Genomic DNA, 20,441 nt, shown 5'->3' on the forward strand with positions numbered 1-20,441 from the left:
AGCCAGGAGGGGGGCCGTGCGCCCCTCCCGGCATCGCGGCGCCGCCGGGCCCCCCGGGGGCGCCCGTGTAGTCAAAGTCGCCGCCGCCGGCTCCTGCGGGGGCCGCAGCCGCCTTGGCCTTCTCCTGCTGCCGGCTGTGCTGGAACAGGTCGGCCAGGAACTCGTCGTTGAAGGCGGCCGGGTCGATGTAGGCGCTGATATCGATGGACGTCTCGTGTTCGCAGATGCCGCCCAGCGGCTCCGGGGCGGCAGGTGGGGCGGGGGGCTGCGCGGAGCCCGCGCCCCGGGGAAAGCCGAAGGCGGCGCTGCTGGGCGCGTGGGGGGGACTCTGGAGGTGGCTGCTCATCGGGGGCCGCGGCTCCGCCTCGTAGAAGTCGGCCGACTCCATGGGGGAGCTACAGTCCTCCCGGCATGGCGAGCCTCGGCGGCCTCCAGCCTGCGCGGGGCGCCAACGCCGCTGCCGACCACCGGAGCCCCGACTCCCTCACACCCGCGCAGCTCCCGGTCGCTAATGGCCAGGCGCGCTTGGGACCTGCATTTATACCGGAGGCCTTCGCCCTCTAGTGTCCGACGGCGGAGCGGCGCCTCCTGGGTCTTAGCGCCTGCCTTCCGGAGGGGGCGGTGAGTGGGGCCAGAGCGCTGCGCCCGGCAGGAGAGGCCCCGGCTCAATTCCCACTAACCCTCTGCCCCGCCAGCCGAACCGGCACGCGCGTGCGATGCCCCACCCTGGGCCGAGTTGTCGCCCCGCACACACGTGGTTGGTGACGGGGCTCCCTCCTCTAGCCTCCCCAAGGCACCCACTTCCAGCCAACGGTCGGGGAGCCCGGGAGCACTGAGACGCTGCGCGGGGGTGGGGGGCGGGGTTGGGGTTTGGTGGAGGGCCAGCCTTGGTCTCTGAGTTACTGTGGCGCGGACTCGCTTTAAAATCTAGACAGCGTCCTTTCCGGGACCGGCGTCTCCGCTAGGCAGCGGCGTGGAGAAGGGGCCGGGGCCGGGGGTGGGGGAGTAGGGAACAGTTTGGGACCTATTGGCCCAGCGTACACAGCGGCATGGAGAGGCGGAGAGAAGCGTCCTGGAGGGCGGTGATTTTGTATCTCTATCTCAGATCTCCAGACGACCCCACCGATTCCATGCCGAAGTATCTCTCCCCCGCTCTGCTGCTTGCAGCCCTCTTGGGATCCCAAGGGCTGTAGAGCCGGGCGCTAGGACCCCGCGGTGAGCGGAGGGAATGCGAGGCGGCGGAGGCCGCGGAGCCTGGAGGACACGGCCGGTCCATCTGCTTGGGCTTGGAAAACTTTTTCTTTTTAATTACTTCTCCTAGCCGGAGCGCTAGGGTTGCTAGGCGCGGGGCTGGCGCTGCTACCCGGCTCTGAGCCGCCAGTGTTTTCCTGCGGGACGGGCCGAGCTGGATTCCAGGGCTGGGGTACTGGGGCGAGGTGGGGCGCCTAGAGGGAGGAGGCGAATATGACTCCGGGACCGGGATCCCAAATCGGGGTTGGGGATCGGAATCTACTGCCGCGCCCCCCTCCCCATTCGAGTGGGCTCTAAGGCGGGAGCGGGGGTGTCAGAGGAGCCGAGGCCTCGGAACCTTGGCGTCCCAGAGTCCTAGCACCTACCGGGAAAACCCTGCCGAGTGGTACGTAGGGCGCTGTGTCCCCGGGATCTTGGAGAACAAGGCAGCCAGGCCCGGGTACCCCTTGGGTGCCGCCTCCGCATTCACTGCCGCCGAAGGAAGGGGTTTCAGGCAGTGCGTCTCCCCAGCCACGTGGCGCCTCACTGGTTCTATACCGGGATCGCCGACCCAGGCTGGGGTCGCGGCAAGACTCCCGTGGGGACCCCCTGGGCCAGCAATTCGCTCCTGCTTCTATCCCCCCACCCCGACCCCTTATGACTTTGTGCGCTGGAGCCCGACACCGCCTGGGTGCTGGTCAGAGGTGTCCCTGTTTGAGAAAAGCAGGGCTGGGTGGGTCAAGACCCCCACGCAGACGGCGGCCTTCCGGAGCCTGGCAAGAAGCCAGAGCCCTCCCCAGAGCCCTCGAGGAGGCGCCCCGCAAAAGCACCGCTGACCCCGGGAGGCCAAGCTGCCACTGTGGTCACTGTAAAGAAGCAACTTCGTCTGGGGAGCACATACTGTGCTTTAATCAAGTTCCTATTCAACGTATTCCCAATGATTAATGGCCCAACTGCTTCATTTTTTGGTCCAGAGCTCAGACACAAGATATTTTAAGTTTTTGGCCTGGGAATAAAAGTAAATATATTAAATAAATAACCTTTGTGAGCCCGGAGCCACTCTCCCGGCCAGGGGCAGGACCCATTTCTGCAGCAGGCCCCTGTGGAGACCTGGAAGAAACCTGAAAACATGCAGTGAGACTTTCAGTTTTTTTTCTGCAGCGAGGGCTAAAAATAACAGCCTGTGGCAGGATAGCACCAAGGCACAGGCTGCTGCGAGTGTCCTGTCCCGAGCATGTACACCTGGTCTGCTGTGCAGAGTTGCTGTTTCCAGAACAGGCAGCAAGAATGTGACCTCTTCGGAGGGGAGGAAACCGCCAGAGGCTCTCCAGTAAGCAGAGGAGTAAGGCCAGGTCAGTAAAGGCTGGTGGGGGCAATAGAGGCACCAAGCGGGACCCAGGGCTGTGCCACCGGGCCTCACAGGGGAGCCAGAGCTCTCCCCAGGAGGCCTGCTCTGTGCAAGGTGCTCGGGGCCCACAGATGAGTGAGAGGTGGCCCCTGCCCTCTCAGAGCTCTGGGCAGGCGATAGGTCAGTGCGCAGAGTTTGCTGGGAGATGGTGGCCTTCCCACAGAAGAGGTGACCCCAAAAAAGCAGGGGATGGGACTGGGCAGTAGTGCTTGGTCCATTAATTCAGGAGACGTAAGTGGGGACGAAGGATGGAGACGCTGTAACAAGGGACACCCTTCCCTGGTGAATATGGGGCTCAAAGAGGAGCAGCAGCCACCTTTGTCTGGGGAGGTACTCAGGGCTAAATCGTCCCCCCAACAGATGTTGAAACCCTATCCCCAGTATGGCCAGATTCTGAGATGCAGTTTTTAAGAGGTAATGAGATTCAATGAGGTCATAAGTTTGGGTGCCTTATAAGAAGAGAAGAAGAAGGAAATCTGTCTCTCTCTCTCTCTGTGTCCCTTCCTGCCTCCCTTCCTCCCTCCGCCATGTGAGGACACAGGGAGAAAGCGGAGTGTGCAAGCCAGGGGGAGAGCCGCCACCGCAACCCGGCCATGCAGGCGCCCTCATCTGCACCTTCCAGCCTCCAGAACTGCGGGAAAATGAATTGCTGTTGTTTAAGCCGCCCAGTTCCGTGGTATTTTGTTCTGGCAGCCGTCTTACGAGCAAAGACAGGTGGTTAGAGAGGGCTTCGTACAGGAGTAGACCTTTGAGCTACACCTTGAAGGATGAGCAGGAATTTGCTGGAAGGATAGGCAGACAGAACGGCAGGTGCAAAGGTGGAGAGGCTGCGAGTGAGTGCCTGGCATGTTCTGATAACAAAGGACAAGATGTGTGGCGGGCGGGAGTGCAGGGATTGCTGGGGAGGGGCCTAGATAAGACTGGATCCTCAGACAGGGCTGGGTTCACGGCCAAGGCCACTCCTGGTGAAGGAGAGAGCCTATCTCAAAGGGTTTGGTTGTCCAGCTTTTAGTAGACAAGCACTAGGATCCAGTTTGGGCTGCTGAAAGGGGCCTGTGATAGAGGCTGGACAGGGGAGGGTGGACCAGATGAAAAATGATGGAGACCTGGGACCCTGGGTGGGGGAAGAAGACAGGGATGGACTTGAATGTCAGGACTTGGGGCCTGGGGGGGGCGCTGAATGCCTGGCTTTTTTGGTTGGGGTACCATCCCCCAACATATGTAATGCAGGGAAAATAGAGGGTCTCCTCCAAGCCCCTTGGGGTCACCTGCAGGACACCTGCCTGCCTGCTTTGTGGCTCTGGAGAAGAGGACCGTTGGCCAGGGAGAGCTGCCTGGACCAACCTGCCATGTTTTAGTCTTCCCTTTGAGGTCTAAGAGAGCATCGAGGGGATAGAAGCAGATTTGAGGGCAGGTGGTAGTCTGTGGGTCTGGGGTGTCCTGGAGCTGTCCAAGCCCTGACGCAAGAATTGGCTATAGATCCTGGGTGAGACCCCAGGGTGGTGGAATCACTTTCCATGGGAGGTGCCCATGGCTGGCAGGGGGTTGTGGCCTGATAGGATGCGTGGGCCGTCAGCGTTTGGCTGGAATCACTTGGGAGGGAGATGGCTGTGTGGCTCAGGCTCAGTTGAGACTGAGCCAGTAATAAGAGAAGCTCATAAATCGTCTCTCTGACCACCTTTACTATCCTTCTTTCTTGTCTTAATTTATGACACTTGGCAATTCCCGAGGAGAGCCCCGAGGGAGAATGCTCCTATGTGCCTTGGCCTCAATGTGCTCAGCAGGCGGGGCTGCCCCAAGCCCCACAGGCCCCAGGCTCGCAGGCCCGGCTTCCACCACTGCAGGGGCCAGGGGAGAGGGGGCAAGCTCTGGCTTTGGCTCTACTTTTCATAAAAGAGAAAATCAGCAACAGAAGTGAAAATGCATTTCTGTAGGTGTGAATTCTGCTCCGGCTCAGAGGAGAGGCTGGACCTGGGGGAGGGCAGGACGAGTTGGGAGAGAGGGGGAGCCCTGTCCTCCATGCATTGTGGTGCTGGGTTTGGGGGGCCCTAGAATGGAGCCTGATCCCAGGGTCATTCCCAGTGCTAACCATTCTAGGAAGACAAACGGAGCCCTAGGAAGTTGGGTTTTTTAATGATTTTACTTTGATTCAACCTTCCTAATGCAATGCATACAAAAGGATTTGTTTTTAAGTTGGAGAGTTCATCAACTTCTGAAGAGCAAGACCCGAACCAACTTTTCTGATTAAGTTTTCTAGCTTTATCAAAAGCTTAATGGATAGAAGATTGGTCACTCCAAAGCAGGACTCATTAAGATAATAAATAAGGACTAACTAAGAAAAGACAAAAGACAAGAACTATCCATTTTCAAGCACAGAGTTTGTGGTCTGCCGTGGGGACACGAGTATCTCATACAATATGTCTAATACAGTGATTCAATAAAATGCTCTCAAAGACCTTCCTAAAGTGTAGACACAGAAAACAGCATGCAAGTTGCTTTTTATGACAAATGCACTGGCTAATGAGCTTTACACTAATTTGTTCTTATGTTTTGGATATTGGGAGGCACTGCAGATGAACCCAGTGAACAGTCCGACCAAGAGCCTAGTGTTTCTTACCAACAGCCTCCGGGCACTTGGGAAAACCATTTTTATCCCTCAGTAGATTGTACGTCCTGTCTCACCAGGAGGCTTGACGACACAGGGGACCTGTTACAACCCATCCTTCACCATTTACTAGCTGAGTGACCTCGGGCAAGTTGAATTTCTCTGAGCTCCTGTCTTCTTTTCTGTAAACTGGGGACAATAATTCATTGTTGTGCATTCTCAGCTGGTTCTAGGGCAAAGGCACTCAGAAGTCGTACAGAACATTACTGGGCATAATTAACTGCAATCCCATGCACTAGATATTCTATAACTGTTAGGAAATGTCTCTTTGTTATACGTGTACCATATAAAACCATAACCCATACTATCAGATTCATGAGAATTAACTGTTTCCAGTTTTTTGAACTTTCATCCACTATCTTGTATGTATGCGGTTCCCCCTTGTTTGTTTATTTCATTTGCTTGCAACTACTAGCGGATCAGCAGTAGCAGGCAGCACAAAATTTGTAGAAAAGGAAAACAGAGTCAAAAATGAAAAGTCGGAGAATTCTATCCATTATCTTAATTTTGTTTAGCAAACTGTGGAAAGTCTTATACTCTGTTTTGTTAGAAAACTCTCTTGGTAGCTGATGGACCCCAGGACTCCCCACCCAGGATTTGGAGAGCATGGCGGGACGCGAGCCATGGATGTGGGCAGACCCATTCCACGTTCTTATGGGATCCGGGACAAGAATACAAATGGCAGCCCACATACCATCTGTTTAAATACCAAAAGTTATCAGTCAAATGAACAAACTGGTAGATAAAATATGTTCTACCTTTCTACCTTGACAAATAAATCTTTGTCGTGTCCTGGAAAGCCAGGTCTACATTGAGAGGTTGACTCTAGAACATGGCGGTGCCAGAAGGGCCACCATCTCCTTCTCTTGCTCCCTGGTTCTCTCCTCTGCCGAAGGGCCCTTAGTCAAGTGGGACTAGGTTCCCAGCACAGGGTTCCAACACTGCCCATCCCCCCCTGAAAACTGCTGCCCTCCTGTCACCTCTTGATGCGTGTGCCCTGCTAAGTGCCTGGTGAAAGGGCCCGTGTAGGCCCAAGCAGCTGGCTCTGGCTGTCCGGGCACGGCACTTCTTGGCCCAGTAGGCTCCTCACCCTGAGGGAAGGGAGCAGCAAGAGGAGGGCATGAGCAGGGCACTGCTCGTTCCTGAGTCTGAGTGGAACCGCGGGTCCACCATCGGGGTCTCGGCCTCGTTGAGGGGGCCACACCCATTCCACGTTAGCAGGAAGGCAGTGACCCCAGTGCTCCTGGCCTCCTCTGGAGGCCCCTGGCCCTGCTTCTGCTGGAGGACGCGTTCAGTCAGCAGTAATTCTAACCTTGTGTCCCCAGTCCATCCCTTTTCTCCATCTCTCCACAGATACCCGGGTTCCAGTGGCCACACTCCCCACCGCAGCGGCCTCTAACCGGTCTCCCTGCCTCCGCGACCCCCAACACTTCTCACAAAGCAGCCAGAGTTACCCATTAGACATGTGCTCGGTTCACGTCACTCGCCTCTGCCAACCCCTGTGACCACTCAGGAGAAGACTTGCAGTGAATGTGTCCGCGTGGGCGTGAGGCCCGGCACGGTTTGGCCCTCAGCCTCCTCACCCTTCGGGGCTGCCCACCATGCCACTGCCAAGCCAGGCGTCTCCCAGCCTCTGGGCATCGTGCTTAGCTCTGCCGGCTCCGTGGAGGCTTCTTCCTGATGTTGAAGCAGTTCCCTTCCCGGGATCTCAGTCTCACCTTCTCCCAGAGACTCCCCGGATGCCCCCGTGGCACAGTCGCCGCCCCTCCCCCATCACTCCTGAGGCCATTGTGCGTTTTCTTTTCCTCCTAGCACTCTCTGGAAAATGGTCTTGTTTACTTATTTTACTTGTTCCCTGTCTGGCTTCCCCCCACTAGAATGCCAGCTCCACAAAGACAGGACCTTGTCTGTCCTGTTCTGCCTATTTCCAGAGCTAGAACAGGCCTTGGCATATGGTAGAGCCTCAAATATTTGTCGAATGAACACAGAATGGATTCTATTCAAGAAAACTGCTACCCGGCCACCCTCCCAGAACTCAGTCTGTCCCTGAGCCTCAGAGAGCAGCTCGAGGGTGGCCCCAAAAGATGCTTGGGAAGACCCGAGCCCCTAAGTTAGGGCTCCCCAGGGCAGATGCATCCTGAGCCTCCTGACGCCATGCCGGGCAAGACTGCCAGGGGCCGGGAGAGCGTGCCCAGTGCTTCTGGGATACCTCATAAGAAGCCCCTTCAAGCAGATGTGGCCCCCAGGGGCTTGGCTGACCAGAGAGTGCCTTTGCAGAGAGGAAAAAGGGCTCCTTTCTCCGGAGAGATGCAGCCCGGCCAGGACACAAGGCTAGGTGCACGGAGGTCTCTGGAAGTGGGCTCATGTGTGTATTGCACACTCTGAGTCCCGCAGGCCAGCCCAAAGCACCCTGCACCCAGGCCGCGGAGTGCCTTCTGTCTGTGCCGCACTGTTGGGAGGGTGCTCCAGGAGAGCAAGACTTCGTCCTTGGGCACGGCTGGACATTAGACTTGCCAGAGCAGACGGGCCTTCCTCCCGGCAGGCTCCTATGGAAGGGAGGGGGTACTTCAGCATGTGGACCTGGCAGAAGCTCACTGCCCAGCTGAGGGACCTTTCCCTGGCGCTTCCGTGCGCCCACCGCTTTGTCCCCACCCCTCCTGGCCACGATCCCATGGATCAGCGTCTCCAGGGTGCAGTCTTTAAATACAAACAAACAAAAGAGGTGAGAAACCAAGTCTTTTGAAAACCAAAACAAGAGATTTTAGGTGCTCTGGAAGCCCTCAATTCTAGTCCTCTGTCCTTGTGGTAGGTCGTCCGCTCGCCCACGTCTAAGCCTCTCCACGTTGTGTATAAAAGTGGCACTGACGTAACAAGAGAAGTGAGCTGCACACAGTGGGCCGCCCAGGGTTGCCAAGGGCCTCGTCCGTCAGAGCCCATTAGGTCAGGCCCCAGGAGGCCACGGTCAGGTCCTGCTTGGTCTGTGGGAGTGTTCCGTCAGCTTAGAGAGTTAAAAGAGTTCGCAGCGGTTGCCATTCTTGACACCCAGGATTATCCCTACCTGAAAGAAGCAAGTTGGAGAAGAGCATGTAGCTTCTCCCTCTCCAGGAAAACATTATTAAAAATCCGTGTAGTCAGTGTACAGAGAGAGGTTAGGAGAAGTACACGCCGAACGGTGAACAGAGGTGTTGTTTCTGTAGGACGGGAGAGAACTTGTTCTTTTTAATTTATACACTTGTGTATATTGGGCTTCTTAAAGAGATGAGTATGTATTTATTACTTTTATAGTTTTATAAACTATAAAAATATTTTAAGTCACCTTAATTTTACAGTTTTATAATTTTTATAGTTTTATAAACTATAAAATGTTTTGAAGTCACCTTCATTTACTCTACAAATATAGAATGCCATCACGGATTGCATAGTTTTGTAAATTACTTCAAAATGCTTCTGAATGACCCTATCTTCCAAATTTAAAAATCCAGAAATATGCCCTGAGAATAAATTGTCTGATTTGTAAATTTGCTCCCAGGGAGACTCGGACCTACTCACACACCGAATCACATCTAGTTCTATGTTTAACAGGTTATCTTTATTTTAAATGAGAAAAGCTCATGTATTTTTATATATAGAACTTCTACAAGTCAATGTGAAAAAGAATCCCAATTCAAAGGAAAACGGGCATTTACAGACCGTTTATAAATTTTTAAAAAACCCAGTAAATACAGATGCATTTTAAACATGTTTAAAGATTCTGACTCTCTGAATAAAAGATACACAAATTAAAACTATACCGGTCAGGTGGGTAAAGGTTAAAAACGTTTGATAATTTGCTATACAGATAAATGGATAGAGCAAACAGAAACGATTATATATTGATCCAGTCTCTCTGGAGAACAATTTAATAATACTTATCTAATTTAATGTGTCATTTAGCCTTCACTTAACAATTCCACTTATAGAAGTGTTATCCCATAAACTCTCACATGCACAAAAGAGTTACATACATGGGTATTGACCAAAGCACTATTTATAACTGCAAAAGGCTGGCTTAATGTCTGTCTATTAATAAATCAGATAAATAATCATGGCTAGTTGGTTAATTATCCTCTGCATCTCTGTTAAAAAGGATTAAAATCTATAGGAACACATATGGAAAAAGCTGATATATTCATTTATACATATATAGAATATATATGCAATAAATACATCTATAATATATATGCATATATAAAAATACATATGTACATACATAATATGTCAATATAAAATACGCATGCACATGTGTATATAAGTGTATACATATGTATATAGAGTGCAGAAATTGAGTATACAATGTCTCCATTTGTGTAAAAAAAGGGCAAGGGTCTACATATAGCTTAATCTGCCTAGAACATCTCAGGAAGGGCACTTAGGCAGGAAAACTAGAAAAGGACTTGCAAGTAGGTTAGACATTTTTATTATACATTAAGGTATATAAACAAATTAAACAATAATTACATAATAAGGAATTGGCATTACTCCAAAAATTGCAAACCACGATTGCTGAATATTCCCCAAGAATACTAGTCTTGGGATAATAAGGGAGTTTAATTGGTTTTTTCTATAATTGAACAGGACTAAATGACCATAAAAGCCCAAACGGTACTTTATTTTCATTGCTGTCCCCAAGAAAATCTATAAACGAATCCGTTACAGTAAAATTCTTTCATGCCACATGAACTCGTTTACCCCAAATACGGAGTTGTGCTTCCTGTCTATATTGATTTAAGCAGTCCAGGGACTTGCGGGCGGGGCAGGGTTATCCCTTCCCATCTCTCCAATTGGTTCCGTCTCTGCCATTTTTCAGTCAAAATTCCAAAGGTCACTTGGAAAGCACATAACCCACTAAGCTGTCCAGACACTCCCTTCTGGCTAGATAACCCCCCACGGCCCAGAGGCCGGCGCAGTCTTGAGGACCAGGGGGTGCTGTTACAAAGCCTTGTCCGCTTGGTCAATAACTGGGGGGGGGGGGTGACCCTGAACAAACAGAGTTTCAACGAGTGTATCTTTAGAATCTGATTTTTATTGTAATCGATTAGAAAAATCCAGCTTACATTCCAAGCACAGTCGTTTTATCATGGTCAAGGTGCAATAACAGTTAAACAAAAGCCAGCATGAGTCATGCTCCTATAAAACTGCTAGCAGAGTTTGGCTTTTCTCTAAACGAGGGAAACTCAAAGTCAGGCAGCAGAGAAAGGGGTTGTTCTGGCCTCTTACTGGGAGAAATTATTATAAGAAACGCAGGTCACACGGGATCTGCCCAATGGCTCACTAACATGGAATGTGCACATTGAATTCTTTGGTTGCCCGGCACCATTCGAACACCCGTCCAACATCCGGGGGCGTCCCACCTCGCCACGCAGAAGCCAGAAACGCCCTCTTCCAGCTGGGATGAGGCATGTGGGGGAGAACTGACAGCGTACAGGCTACGAGAGCTAGAGGCACGACGGTGAAGGAACAGGTGCTGCTGGACTTGGCTTTGGGAAGGTGACCAAGAGTGTCTGGGGTACCACAGGTGTGGAGGCTGGCCACACGGTCTCTGTTCTGGATCCTCTGGTCCTGCTAGAGACGTTGCCAACTTCTTACTTTTTTCTTGAACTCTTCTTTAACTTCACTCTCATTAGCTAGTTAGCGTGGATTCTGTTGGTTTTGCCCAGCTGGGATGAGTCTCGAACTTGGGTGACGAGTGAGAACTGGGCCAAGATCAAAGTCATAGATGATTCCTTCCACCTTCTCTCTCCAGCTTGGTCCTGGTACCTTGCCCTCTTTGCAAGCAGTGATTTTGACAAGCAGCTTAACCTTTCTTGTTTGGTTTTATCATCTCTAAAATGGAATAATAAAGTCATCTTTGCCCCACAGAGGAGCTGTGAGGATTAAATACAATAACCCATTATTAGCACTTAAATATTGAGGATTAACTTTACCAATAGGAGTACAAAATAAGACTAACATAGGATGTTAGAAAATTCCCTACTATAAATATTAAAAATCAAAATCCCTTGGGGCGCCTGGGTGGCTCAGTCAGTTAAGCATCTGGCTTCAGCTCAGGTCATGATCTCACAGTTCATGGGTTCGAACCCTGCATCAGGCTCTGTGCTGACAGCTCAGAGCCTGGAGCCTGCTTCGGATTCTGTGTCTCCCTCTCTGACCCTCCCCTGCTCGTGATCTGTCTCTCTCTCTGTCTCTCATAAATAATAAAAAACATTAAAAAAAATTTTTTAAAATCAAAATCCCTTAAAAATGAGATCAGGGATTCCTATCATTTTTTTCCAGCCATAGATTTCTTTAGAATGAGTAAAAAAATTAAAATGATATATCCAACTATAAGCTCTGGACAAAATCTAAAACCCAACTACCTGATACTGGAGAATGAAGAAAGCAGGCAGAGGCTGGGGGAAAGTTGACACTTAGAACTAAGAAAAGAACATCACCATCACAGAATGAGTTTCTTTAAGAAAACATTTAGCCTTCGGGTGGCTCAGTTGGTTAAGTATTCACCTCAGGCCGTGATCTCCTCTGAAACTCGTGGGTTCGAGCCCAGTGTTGGGCTCTTTGCTGACAGCTTGGAGCTGCTTCAGATTCTGTGTCCCCCTCTCTCCCTGCCCTTTGCTCACTCATACTCTCTCTTGTCCTCAAAAATAAATAAGCATTGATAAAAAGTTTTTTAAAGCATTTGGCCTCAAGGCAGGCCCCAGTCTATGCAGGCAGGGCAGCTAAAATTCTGATAGGCAATCTATCAGTATTACGGGCTTGATGAAGAATCAGTAGACATGGTTTAGAGCAACCACAGTTACTGGCAAGTGGGGACCAGGTATCCAAGAACGGGGAGGTGGTGCCCAAGTTCTGTGCATAAATTCTACCCAAATCTCTGGTTGACTCTTAAGCTTCACATGCGTGGCACTGATATCAAACAGCAACCAAGGCCACCCACCACGGGGGAGGCAGAATTTACAGTGTGAATTGAGTCAAATTTACTGCAAGCTAAACTCTAAATCGGTTCTCCCCTCCCCCAGAGGAACATAACAGAATCAAGAGACTCTACAAAGTTATCATTTACGATGTCTAGGATATAAAAATAATACATAAAAAGAATATAATTTTCTAACATATCAGAAAAACAAGAAAATATCACTCATTAAAAACAAAAAAAGACAACTGATGAAGACCAATCCTAACATGATTCAGATACTGGAATCTCAGACAAGGATTTTAAAGTGGTTTTTAATACTATGTCCAAGGATATATATAGGAAACATGTTTGCCCATTAAGAGGATAATAGAAAATCTCAGTAGAATATAAATCATCAAAAAGAACCAAGTAGAAATTTTAGAAGTGAAAAAGCCAATGTTAGAAACAAAAGTTGCAGTATCGGAAACTTAAAAATTCGCTTGATGGCTTTAAGAACAGAAAAGAGGACAAAAGAAAGAGTCAGTAAATTAAAGATGATTCAGTAGAAGTTATCAGCCTGAAGACATATATATTTTTTTAAAAGACTGGAAAAAAAACATGAGCAGTTCCTCAAAGACTTGTGAGGCAATACCAGAAGATTTAACATACGTGTAATTGGAGTTCTAAAAAGAGAGGAGAGAAAAAATGGGACGGAAGATGTTTGAAGAAATGGCTACATTTGGTAAAGGCAAAATTTTATAGATTCAAAGCGCTCAGGAAACGCTAAAGCGTCTTGAAAACAACAACATACGTAGCGACATTGTAGTCAAATCACTGAAAACTGAGTGAAAACAAAATCTTGAAAGTAGTCAGATAAGCTGACACATTTCATTCAGGGAAACAAACACTCAATGACCTGGGACTTCTATCAGAAACAAAGGCAGTGAAAACAACTTTAAAGTACTGGTGGGAAAGAAAAATGTCAACCCAGAAATCTAGATCTAGTGAATATATCTTTCGAGAATAAAGGTGAAATAAAGATATTTTTAGATTAAAGACAAGCTAAGAGGATTGGTCAGCAGCAGACCCGTACTGTAGGAAATGCGAAGGAAAGTCTGTCACACGGAAGGAAAGTGAGGCCAGCTGGAAGCCCCGGTCTGCAGGATGAAATGGATGTCATTGGGAATGGTAGATTTGTGGATAACTAGAAAAGATAGTTTTTATCCTTCATTTCTTTAAAGTACAAGTAATTGTTTAAAGCAAAAAAATACCATGGTATTATGAGATTTATAATGTATGTGGATGTAATAATTACAACAATTATAGCTTAAAGTTTAGGGGTTATAAATGGACCTATATGATTGCAAGGTTTCTACATTTTATGTGAAGTCGTGCAGTATAAACTCTTAGCAGACTATGCAAAATTAAGGATGTGTATTGTAATCCTAGAGCAATAACTAAAAAGTAAAGCCACAAGACATAGGCACAAAATCAATAGGCAAGTTAAAATTGAATTCTAAAACATATTCAGTTACTTAAAAAGAAGAAAGAGAAACAGGAAAAGAAACAGAAGTATGAACAGGAAACAAATAGTAAAATTATAGGCTTAAATCTAATTATACAAATAATTATATTAAATAAAAAGGACTAGTATTCTAATTAAAAGGCAGAGGTTGTCAGAATGGATAAAAGTACAAGGCCCAATTACATGCTGTCTAGGAGCAATGTTAAATATAAAGACTCAAACAGGTTGAAAAACCAATGGATGGGAAAAGATATATCATGTAAACCTTACACATAAGGTTAGAGTGATTATAAAAACATCAGTAAAATAGTAATAAAGGCAAAGACTATTACCAGAAAAGGGGATGCTTCATAATGATATAAAGGTAAAAACATTATGAAGATATGATTATTATAAATGTGTATGCACCTGATAATGGAGCCTTAAAATACATAAAGTAAAAGCTGGTAGAACAGAAGAATGTGACTGGAGGTTGAGAATAGGAGAAGATTTTTGAATTTCAATTTTATACACTTTTTATGGTTTATATTTTAATACCAAGTACATGTCTGTTCTACCATCATCAACACCATCATCATAGATTTCCAGATAGATGAAAAGGAAAGGCATTCCAGATAAAGGTCACATGGGGGCCAGTGCAGGCATCAGGATGGCTGGTGTTCTTGGGGATGGTAAATGGATTTTTGGTGTGCCTGAAATATAGAGATGGGTTGGTATTACTGAGGAGAGATAAAAGGTAAGCAGCAGATGAGTAGAGGTCAGACTTAGATGAGCCTTAGAAGTACATTAAAGAATTTGAACTTTATCTTCATGGTCGCGGATAGTCACTGAAGTGTTTCTCAAAAGGAGGAGAGAGAATCATGTTTGAGTTTTAGATGGATGATTCTGACTTAAAGTTGGAGGATGTGTTGGAGTAAAGGCAGAGTGATTTCTGGAAGATGCTTCAGTAACGCAGATTAGAAAGGCTAGAGGCCTAAACTGGAAGCGTAGAGCACAGATGGAGAAGGAAGTATTGTTTTGAAAGGTTCCATAGGAAGTAATAGAGAATTTGGCAATTCTGGATCCAGATTATGACTCACACTGACATTTACGAACTCACGAAATTGTTATGAAGTCACTTGGTGAATGCTACTTTATTCCCATTTTCACATAAAATAACAGCATAGTAATTAATACACCATTTAAAAAGTTTATTTTATTCAATACAATCCCTATCAGAATCTCCACTGGCTTCTTTGTAGAAATTGATGCACTGATCCTAAAATTTATACGCAACTCAAGGAACCCAGAGTAGCCCAAACAATCTTGAAAAGAAAAATAATATTTGGAGGATTTAACATGGTCTAATTTCAAAACTTACTACAAAGCAAAAGTAATTGAGACAGTGTACTGGCATAAGGATAGATAGATCCATAGAATAAAATTGAGAGCCCAGAAATCAACCCATGTATCTATAGTAAATGGATTTTTTGACAAGAGTGGCAAGACTAGTCAGTGGGGGGAAGAGTAGTCTCTTCAACAAAGGGTGCTGTGACAGCTGGCTGTCTATAGGCCAAAGAATGAAGTTGGACCCCTACCTTATGCCTTATACGAATATTAACTCAAAACAGATCAAATACCTAAATGAGTGAGAAGAAACTATAAAAGGAAAACAAGAAAACACAGGGGCGAATCTTCATGACCTTGGATGAGGCAATGATTTCTCAAATAGGACACTAAAAGAAAAATTGGTAAATGTAACTTTATCAAAATTAAAACTCGTGTGCTTCAAATGACATTGTTAAGAGAGCACAAAGACAGCCTACCCAATGGAGAAAATACGTGCAAATCATATCTCTGCTAAGGGACTTGTATCTAGAATATATAAAAATGGACTAGTGATCGGAACAAATATTTCTCTAAAGAAGGTATACAAATGGCCAATGTACACGAAAAGGTGTTCAATATTATTATCATCAGAGAAATGCAAATAAAAACCTCCACAAGAAAGCAGATCACAAAAACATTAGGATGGCTATAATAAAAAATCAGATAATGAGGGCTGGTGAGGGTGTGGAGGAGCTGGCGGGGGTGTAAAATGGTGCAGCCACATCAGAAAACAGTGTGGCTGTTCTTCATAAATACAGATCTCCCACTGGACCCAGCCACTCCACACTTTGGCGTATACCTAAGAGAAATAAAAGCATATGTCCACACAAAACTTGTATACGAATGTTTACAGTAGCATTTTTTATAACAGCCCAAAGGTGGAAACAAACCCAAATGCCCACCACCTGCCAAATTGTATAAACAAAGTATGATATGTCCATACAAATGGAATATTATTTGGCCACACAAAGGAACGAAGTATTGACACATCTACGATACAGATGAACTTTGAACATATTATGCTAAGTGCAAGAAGCCAGTTACAAAAGACTACCTATTATATGATTCCATTTTGATGAAGTGTGCAGAATAGGGAAATCTATGGAGACACAAAATAGATCAGTGGTTACCTAGGACTGGGAAGATAGGATGGGGGGAGGGGAGGTAGCCAAAGGGTACATGGCTTTTTTTGAGGGTGAAGAAAATGTTCTGTAATTGTGATGATAGTTGTACAACTCTGTGAATGGACTAGGAATCATCAAACTGTACATTTTAAATGGGTGAATTGTGTGGTATGGGAATTACATCTCAATTAAGCCGTTGTCAGTAAAATTACCAAACAAGAAAAAAGTTCATTTTATTTTTAATGTTTAAAATTATACAGCTAGTATATGTATATTTCACACATAAGACTTCCAAAATATAGCAGGATGTAAAGGGACAAAAAACTAAATTGCCATCCATCCCCCAAATCTAATCCTAAGGCGGTGTTGAGAGGAAGTCACTCTTATCAGTTTAATGCAAAATTTCTTCACATTTTCATTGTGTTTGCATATGTATGAACATAAACAAGATTAGATTCACAATTTCCTCCTGGAATTTAAAAAATAAGAGGATTGGGGTCCCTGAGTGGCTCAGTCAGTTAAGCCTCTGATTCTTTAAAAAAAATTTTTTTATGCCTTTATTTTATTTTGAGAGACAGGGACAGAGAGCGAGCAGGAAGGGGCAGAGAGAGGGAGACACAGAAGCTGGAGCAGCTCCAGGCTCTGAGCTGTCAGCACAGAGCCAGACGCAGGGCTCAAACTCACAGACCGTGAGATCATGACCTGAGCCGAAGTCGGAGGCTCAACAGGCTGAGTCACCCAGGCGCCCCAAGCCTCTGACTCGTGATCTCAACTCAGATCTTGATACCAGGGTTGTGAGTTCAAGCCCCGTGCAGGGCTCTGTGCTGTGCATGAAGCCTACTTCAAACAAACAAACAAACAAAGGGGATTCGTGCTGTATTGTATTCACATATTGTTCTGCTCCTTGCTTTTTTCATTTAATGTTGTGTTTGGGGAACCCTTCCATGTCACCATGAATAGATCTTCTTTTATAAAAATACTGCATAGTTTTTACATAGTTTTGCATCAGCAAAGATGTATGTAGGGTGAATACTTAATAGTGGAAGTATTGGGTTGGAGGGTGTAAGGTTTAAAATTTGGCAGATATTGCAAATTGTCCTTTAAAAAAACTAGAAAATCCTCACCCATTCACCAACGGTGAATATATATACCTGTCCCTACACCCATGCAAGCAACGGATATTGTTAGTACTTTTAAATTTTATGTTTGGTATTTCATTGTTGTTTTAACTTCTGTTTTCCTGATTACTTGTAAGGGTAAGGAATTTGAATTCCCTAATGTTTTCACCCTGAGTTATTTTTCTAAGATACCTTGTATATATTTTTTACCTCCCTTTAAAAGTTTTTGTTAGCCTTTTTATTTATCCTGAATTTTCTTTTGTAAATAGCAAACAGATTTTTCTTGACTGTAGTTGTCACCGATTTGCCTGGTCTGAGAGCTAGGAAAACAGAAACTTGCAAAACTTAATAAAGATTTTGCTAATGACAAATCACTAAGACTAATGTTTAAGAGTCTGTCTTTTTAGCCAGTTGTATGGCATCTTAGTTTGGTTGTAAAATTAAACTTTTAGAGTTGGTTTATATAGTCATTTAAAATTTTATCATAGGGGGTCGCCTGGGAGGCTCAGTCAGTTGAGCATTCAACTTCAGCTCAGGCCATGATCTCACGGTTCGTGGGTTCAAGCCCTGCGTCAGGCTCTGTGCTGACAGCTCAGAGCCCGGAGCCTGCTTCAGATTCTGTGTCTCCTTCTCTCTCTGCACACCTCCCCTCCCCCACTCATGCCCTTTCTCTGTCTCTGTTTCAAAAATAAACATACATTAAAAATTTTTTTTAAAAAGAAAAGAGAATTTTATCATAAGGAATTCCACTTTTAAAAACACATTCTGCAACTCTCTGACCCTTCTCTCACGATAGGTGGGGTCTAATTTTCCTCCCTTGGAACATGAGCTGGCCTTAGTGACTCACCTCTAACAGGCTGAAGTGATGCTGTGTGACGTCCAGCTTCTGCGTGGCTCTTTTCGTGTCGGGGATGCCTCCCTGGGAACCCAGCCACCAGGTTGTGAGGATCCGCAGGCCACGTGGAGAGGCCCACGTGAGGGGGCTCCCAGGCAACAGCCAGCACCGACTGCCAGCTCAGCTTTCGAGCCTCCAAACAGGCCTCGAGAGCAGACAGGCCATCTCCACTGGACCCTGTCCCAGTGCCCGTCCCGCGGAGGTAGGAGTGACAGGCATGGTCGTGTTACGCCACTAAGTTTTGGGGTCATTTATTACGCAGCCATAGTAACTGGCACAGTTATTAATAAAGTCAGCTCTAGAGGTGTTCCTCAACACCTTCCAACGGGGCTGGAAAGAAGACAATCTTGCTCAGAAATTTTATTATATTTTCCAGTAACTCTCTCATCCACTCTCCTCGATGAGATGTGTTTAGAACTATTTACACCACTTTCTGTTGGGTTTTCTCTTTCTCTTTCTGAATAGAAACTTTTTTTGTCCCTGAGGCACCTGGCTGGCTTAGTCAGAAGAACATGTGATTGATTCTTGATCTCTCAGGGTTGTGAGTTTGAGACCCACATTGGATGTAAAGATTCCTTAAATAAATAAATAAATAAAAACTTAAAAAGGAAATATTTTTCCTCATCTTTTTTTTTTTCATTTTAAAAAATCTTTTCCTGGCTTTGGAGAAAAGCCTTTTACTTTGCTTTTACTTCTCTTCTCCCATTCTACTCCCTCTGGGAATTAGAAATATACATAATCTCTTCTTCTTTATTATTCATATTCATATTCATATTATTATGAATTCTTGATTATGATTACATTCTTGAAGTTGTTTGTTTGTTTATTTATTTATTTATTTATCTATTTAGAGACCGAGACAGTGTGAGGGGTGGGGGCAGAGAGAGAAGGAGACAGGGAGTCCCAAGCAGGCTCTGCACAGTCCGTGTGGACAAGCCCCACGCGGGGATCCAACCCAAGAAACCATGAGATCATGACCTGAGCTGACACCAAGAGTGGGGGGCTCAGCCGCCTGAGCCCCCCGCACCCAGGATTACATGTTTAACATACGTTTTCTGTCAGCGTCTGTGTCCTCCCCGAACAAGACGAAGAATGTACTGGGCTTTCACTTTCTGGCCAATTTTCAGGGCTGTCTGGGAGTATAAACTTTATGAGTCTTCAGATGACTTAAATATGTCTTTATTTTGTGTTCTTTATTTGAGTGCTGCTCGGTCTTGGTATAGAGTTCTGGGTTCAACAACAGAAATGTTTTCAGAACTACCAGTGTGGTGTTCCACTGTCTCATCGTGCTGCCGGGGACGCACAAGGCTGAGACATGGCCACTCCTTCGTGGGGACTCTGGTGGCCTCTCGCCCCGTCTCTGGGAGGATTTTCTCCTTATTTTCAGTATTCGAATTTCATGAGATGGGCTCTTTCTTCACTCTTCTTAGCAACCCAAAGACCACTTCCTCTCTTCTGCTCTGTGTTCTTCTCTCCCAGTCTCTGTCTCTCTCTCCACTCCCCTCCGCTCCCCTTCCCGCACCTTCCCTCTGCCGGTGCTCCACTCCCATCCCACTGGATGGGACCCCCCCCCCCAGTCTGCCATTGAATCCACACCTGTCTCTCCCTCCCCCTCCTTTGTGAGGAGGCAGGTGGCCTCTTCCTGCCCAGGTCAAGGCCTTTTGTCCTGCTCTGGACCCCTTGTTCTGTCCCCTTCAGGGGTCCGTTGGTGAGCACTCAGCCCTGGGCTTGTGCCCCACTTAAGGACACCAAGTGCCTGTCTCTCTTGGACTCTTGCCACGGTCCACCCACCTCCCTGTTCACAACGGAGTTTCTTGACAACACTATCTCCTCCTCTTCGTCTTTCACAGGTTTGTCTGTGTGGTCCAGCCCGCTCCCCACAGCCTAGGCTCGTTCATAAGCTGGTCTTGGGGAGACGCCTTCTGCCAACGGGCAGTCAGCCCTCCGTCCTCACCTGCTTTTCCATCCGGGAAGCGTCTCTGCCCTTGCTTGTTAGAACGCTCTTCCTTTGGCTTCCATCTGTGGCTTCCGTCTTTTCTGGGCTCCTCCTCTCTGAGGTTCAGGCCTCAGTCACCCCCTCTTCTCTCCCTGTGCTCTTTTCCTGGGGACATCATCCTCTCCCCTGGTGTTAAATACCATCTGTGTGCAGTTTAGTTGCACATCTGTGTCTCCAGCCCGAT

At 46.8% G+C, this 20,441-nt stretch overlaps 1 protein-coding gene and 1 long non-coding RNA gene across 2 annotated transcripts in view; one reads left to right on the forward strand and one right to left on the reverse strand.

The window, feature by feature from the left end:
- CEBPA (CCAAT enhancer binding protein alpha) overlaps positions 1 to 497 on the reverse strand; it is a 2,317-nt gene extending 1,820 nt beyond the window's left edge. The window contains exon 1 of the mRNA XM_029924262.1: positions 4 to 497. Coding sequence (XP_029780122.1) covers positions 4 to 388 — 385 coding nt within the window. The 5' untranslated portion in view covers positions 389 to 497. The remainder of the gene's footprint in view (positions 1 to 3) is intronic.
- A 753-nt stretch (positions 498 to 1,250) lies between these two features.
- On the forward strand, positions 1,251 to 3,306 carry LOC115281179. The gene is made up of 3 exons (XR_003904147.1): positions 1,251 to 1,423; positions 2,392 to 2,582; positions 3,180 to 3,306. It is a non-coding gene; the product is annotated as an uncharacterized LOC115281179 (long non-coding RNA).
- Positions 3,307 to 20,441: the final 17,135 nt, after the last annotated feature.

This window comes from Suricata suricatta, chromosome 16, assembly GCF_006229205.1.
Source record: "Suricata suricatta isolate VVHF042 chromosome 16, meerkat_22Aug2017_6uvM2_HiC, whole genome shotgun sequence".
NCBI classification, from domain to species: domain Eukaryota; kingdom Metazoa; phylum Chordata; class Mammalia; order Carnivora; family Herpestidae; genus Suricata; species Suricata suricatta.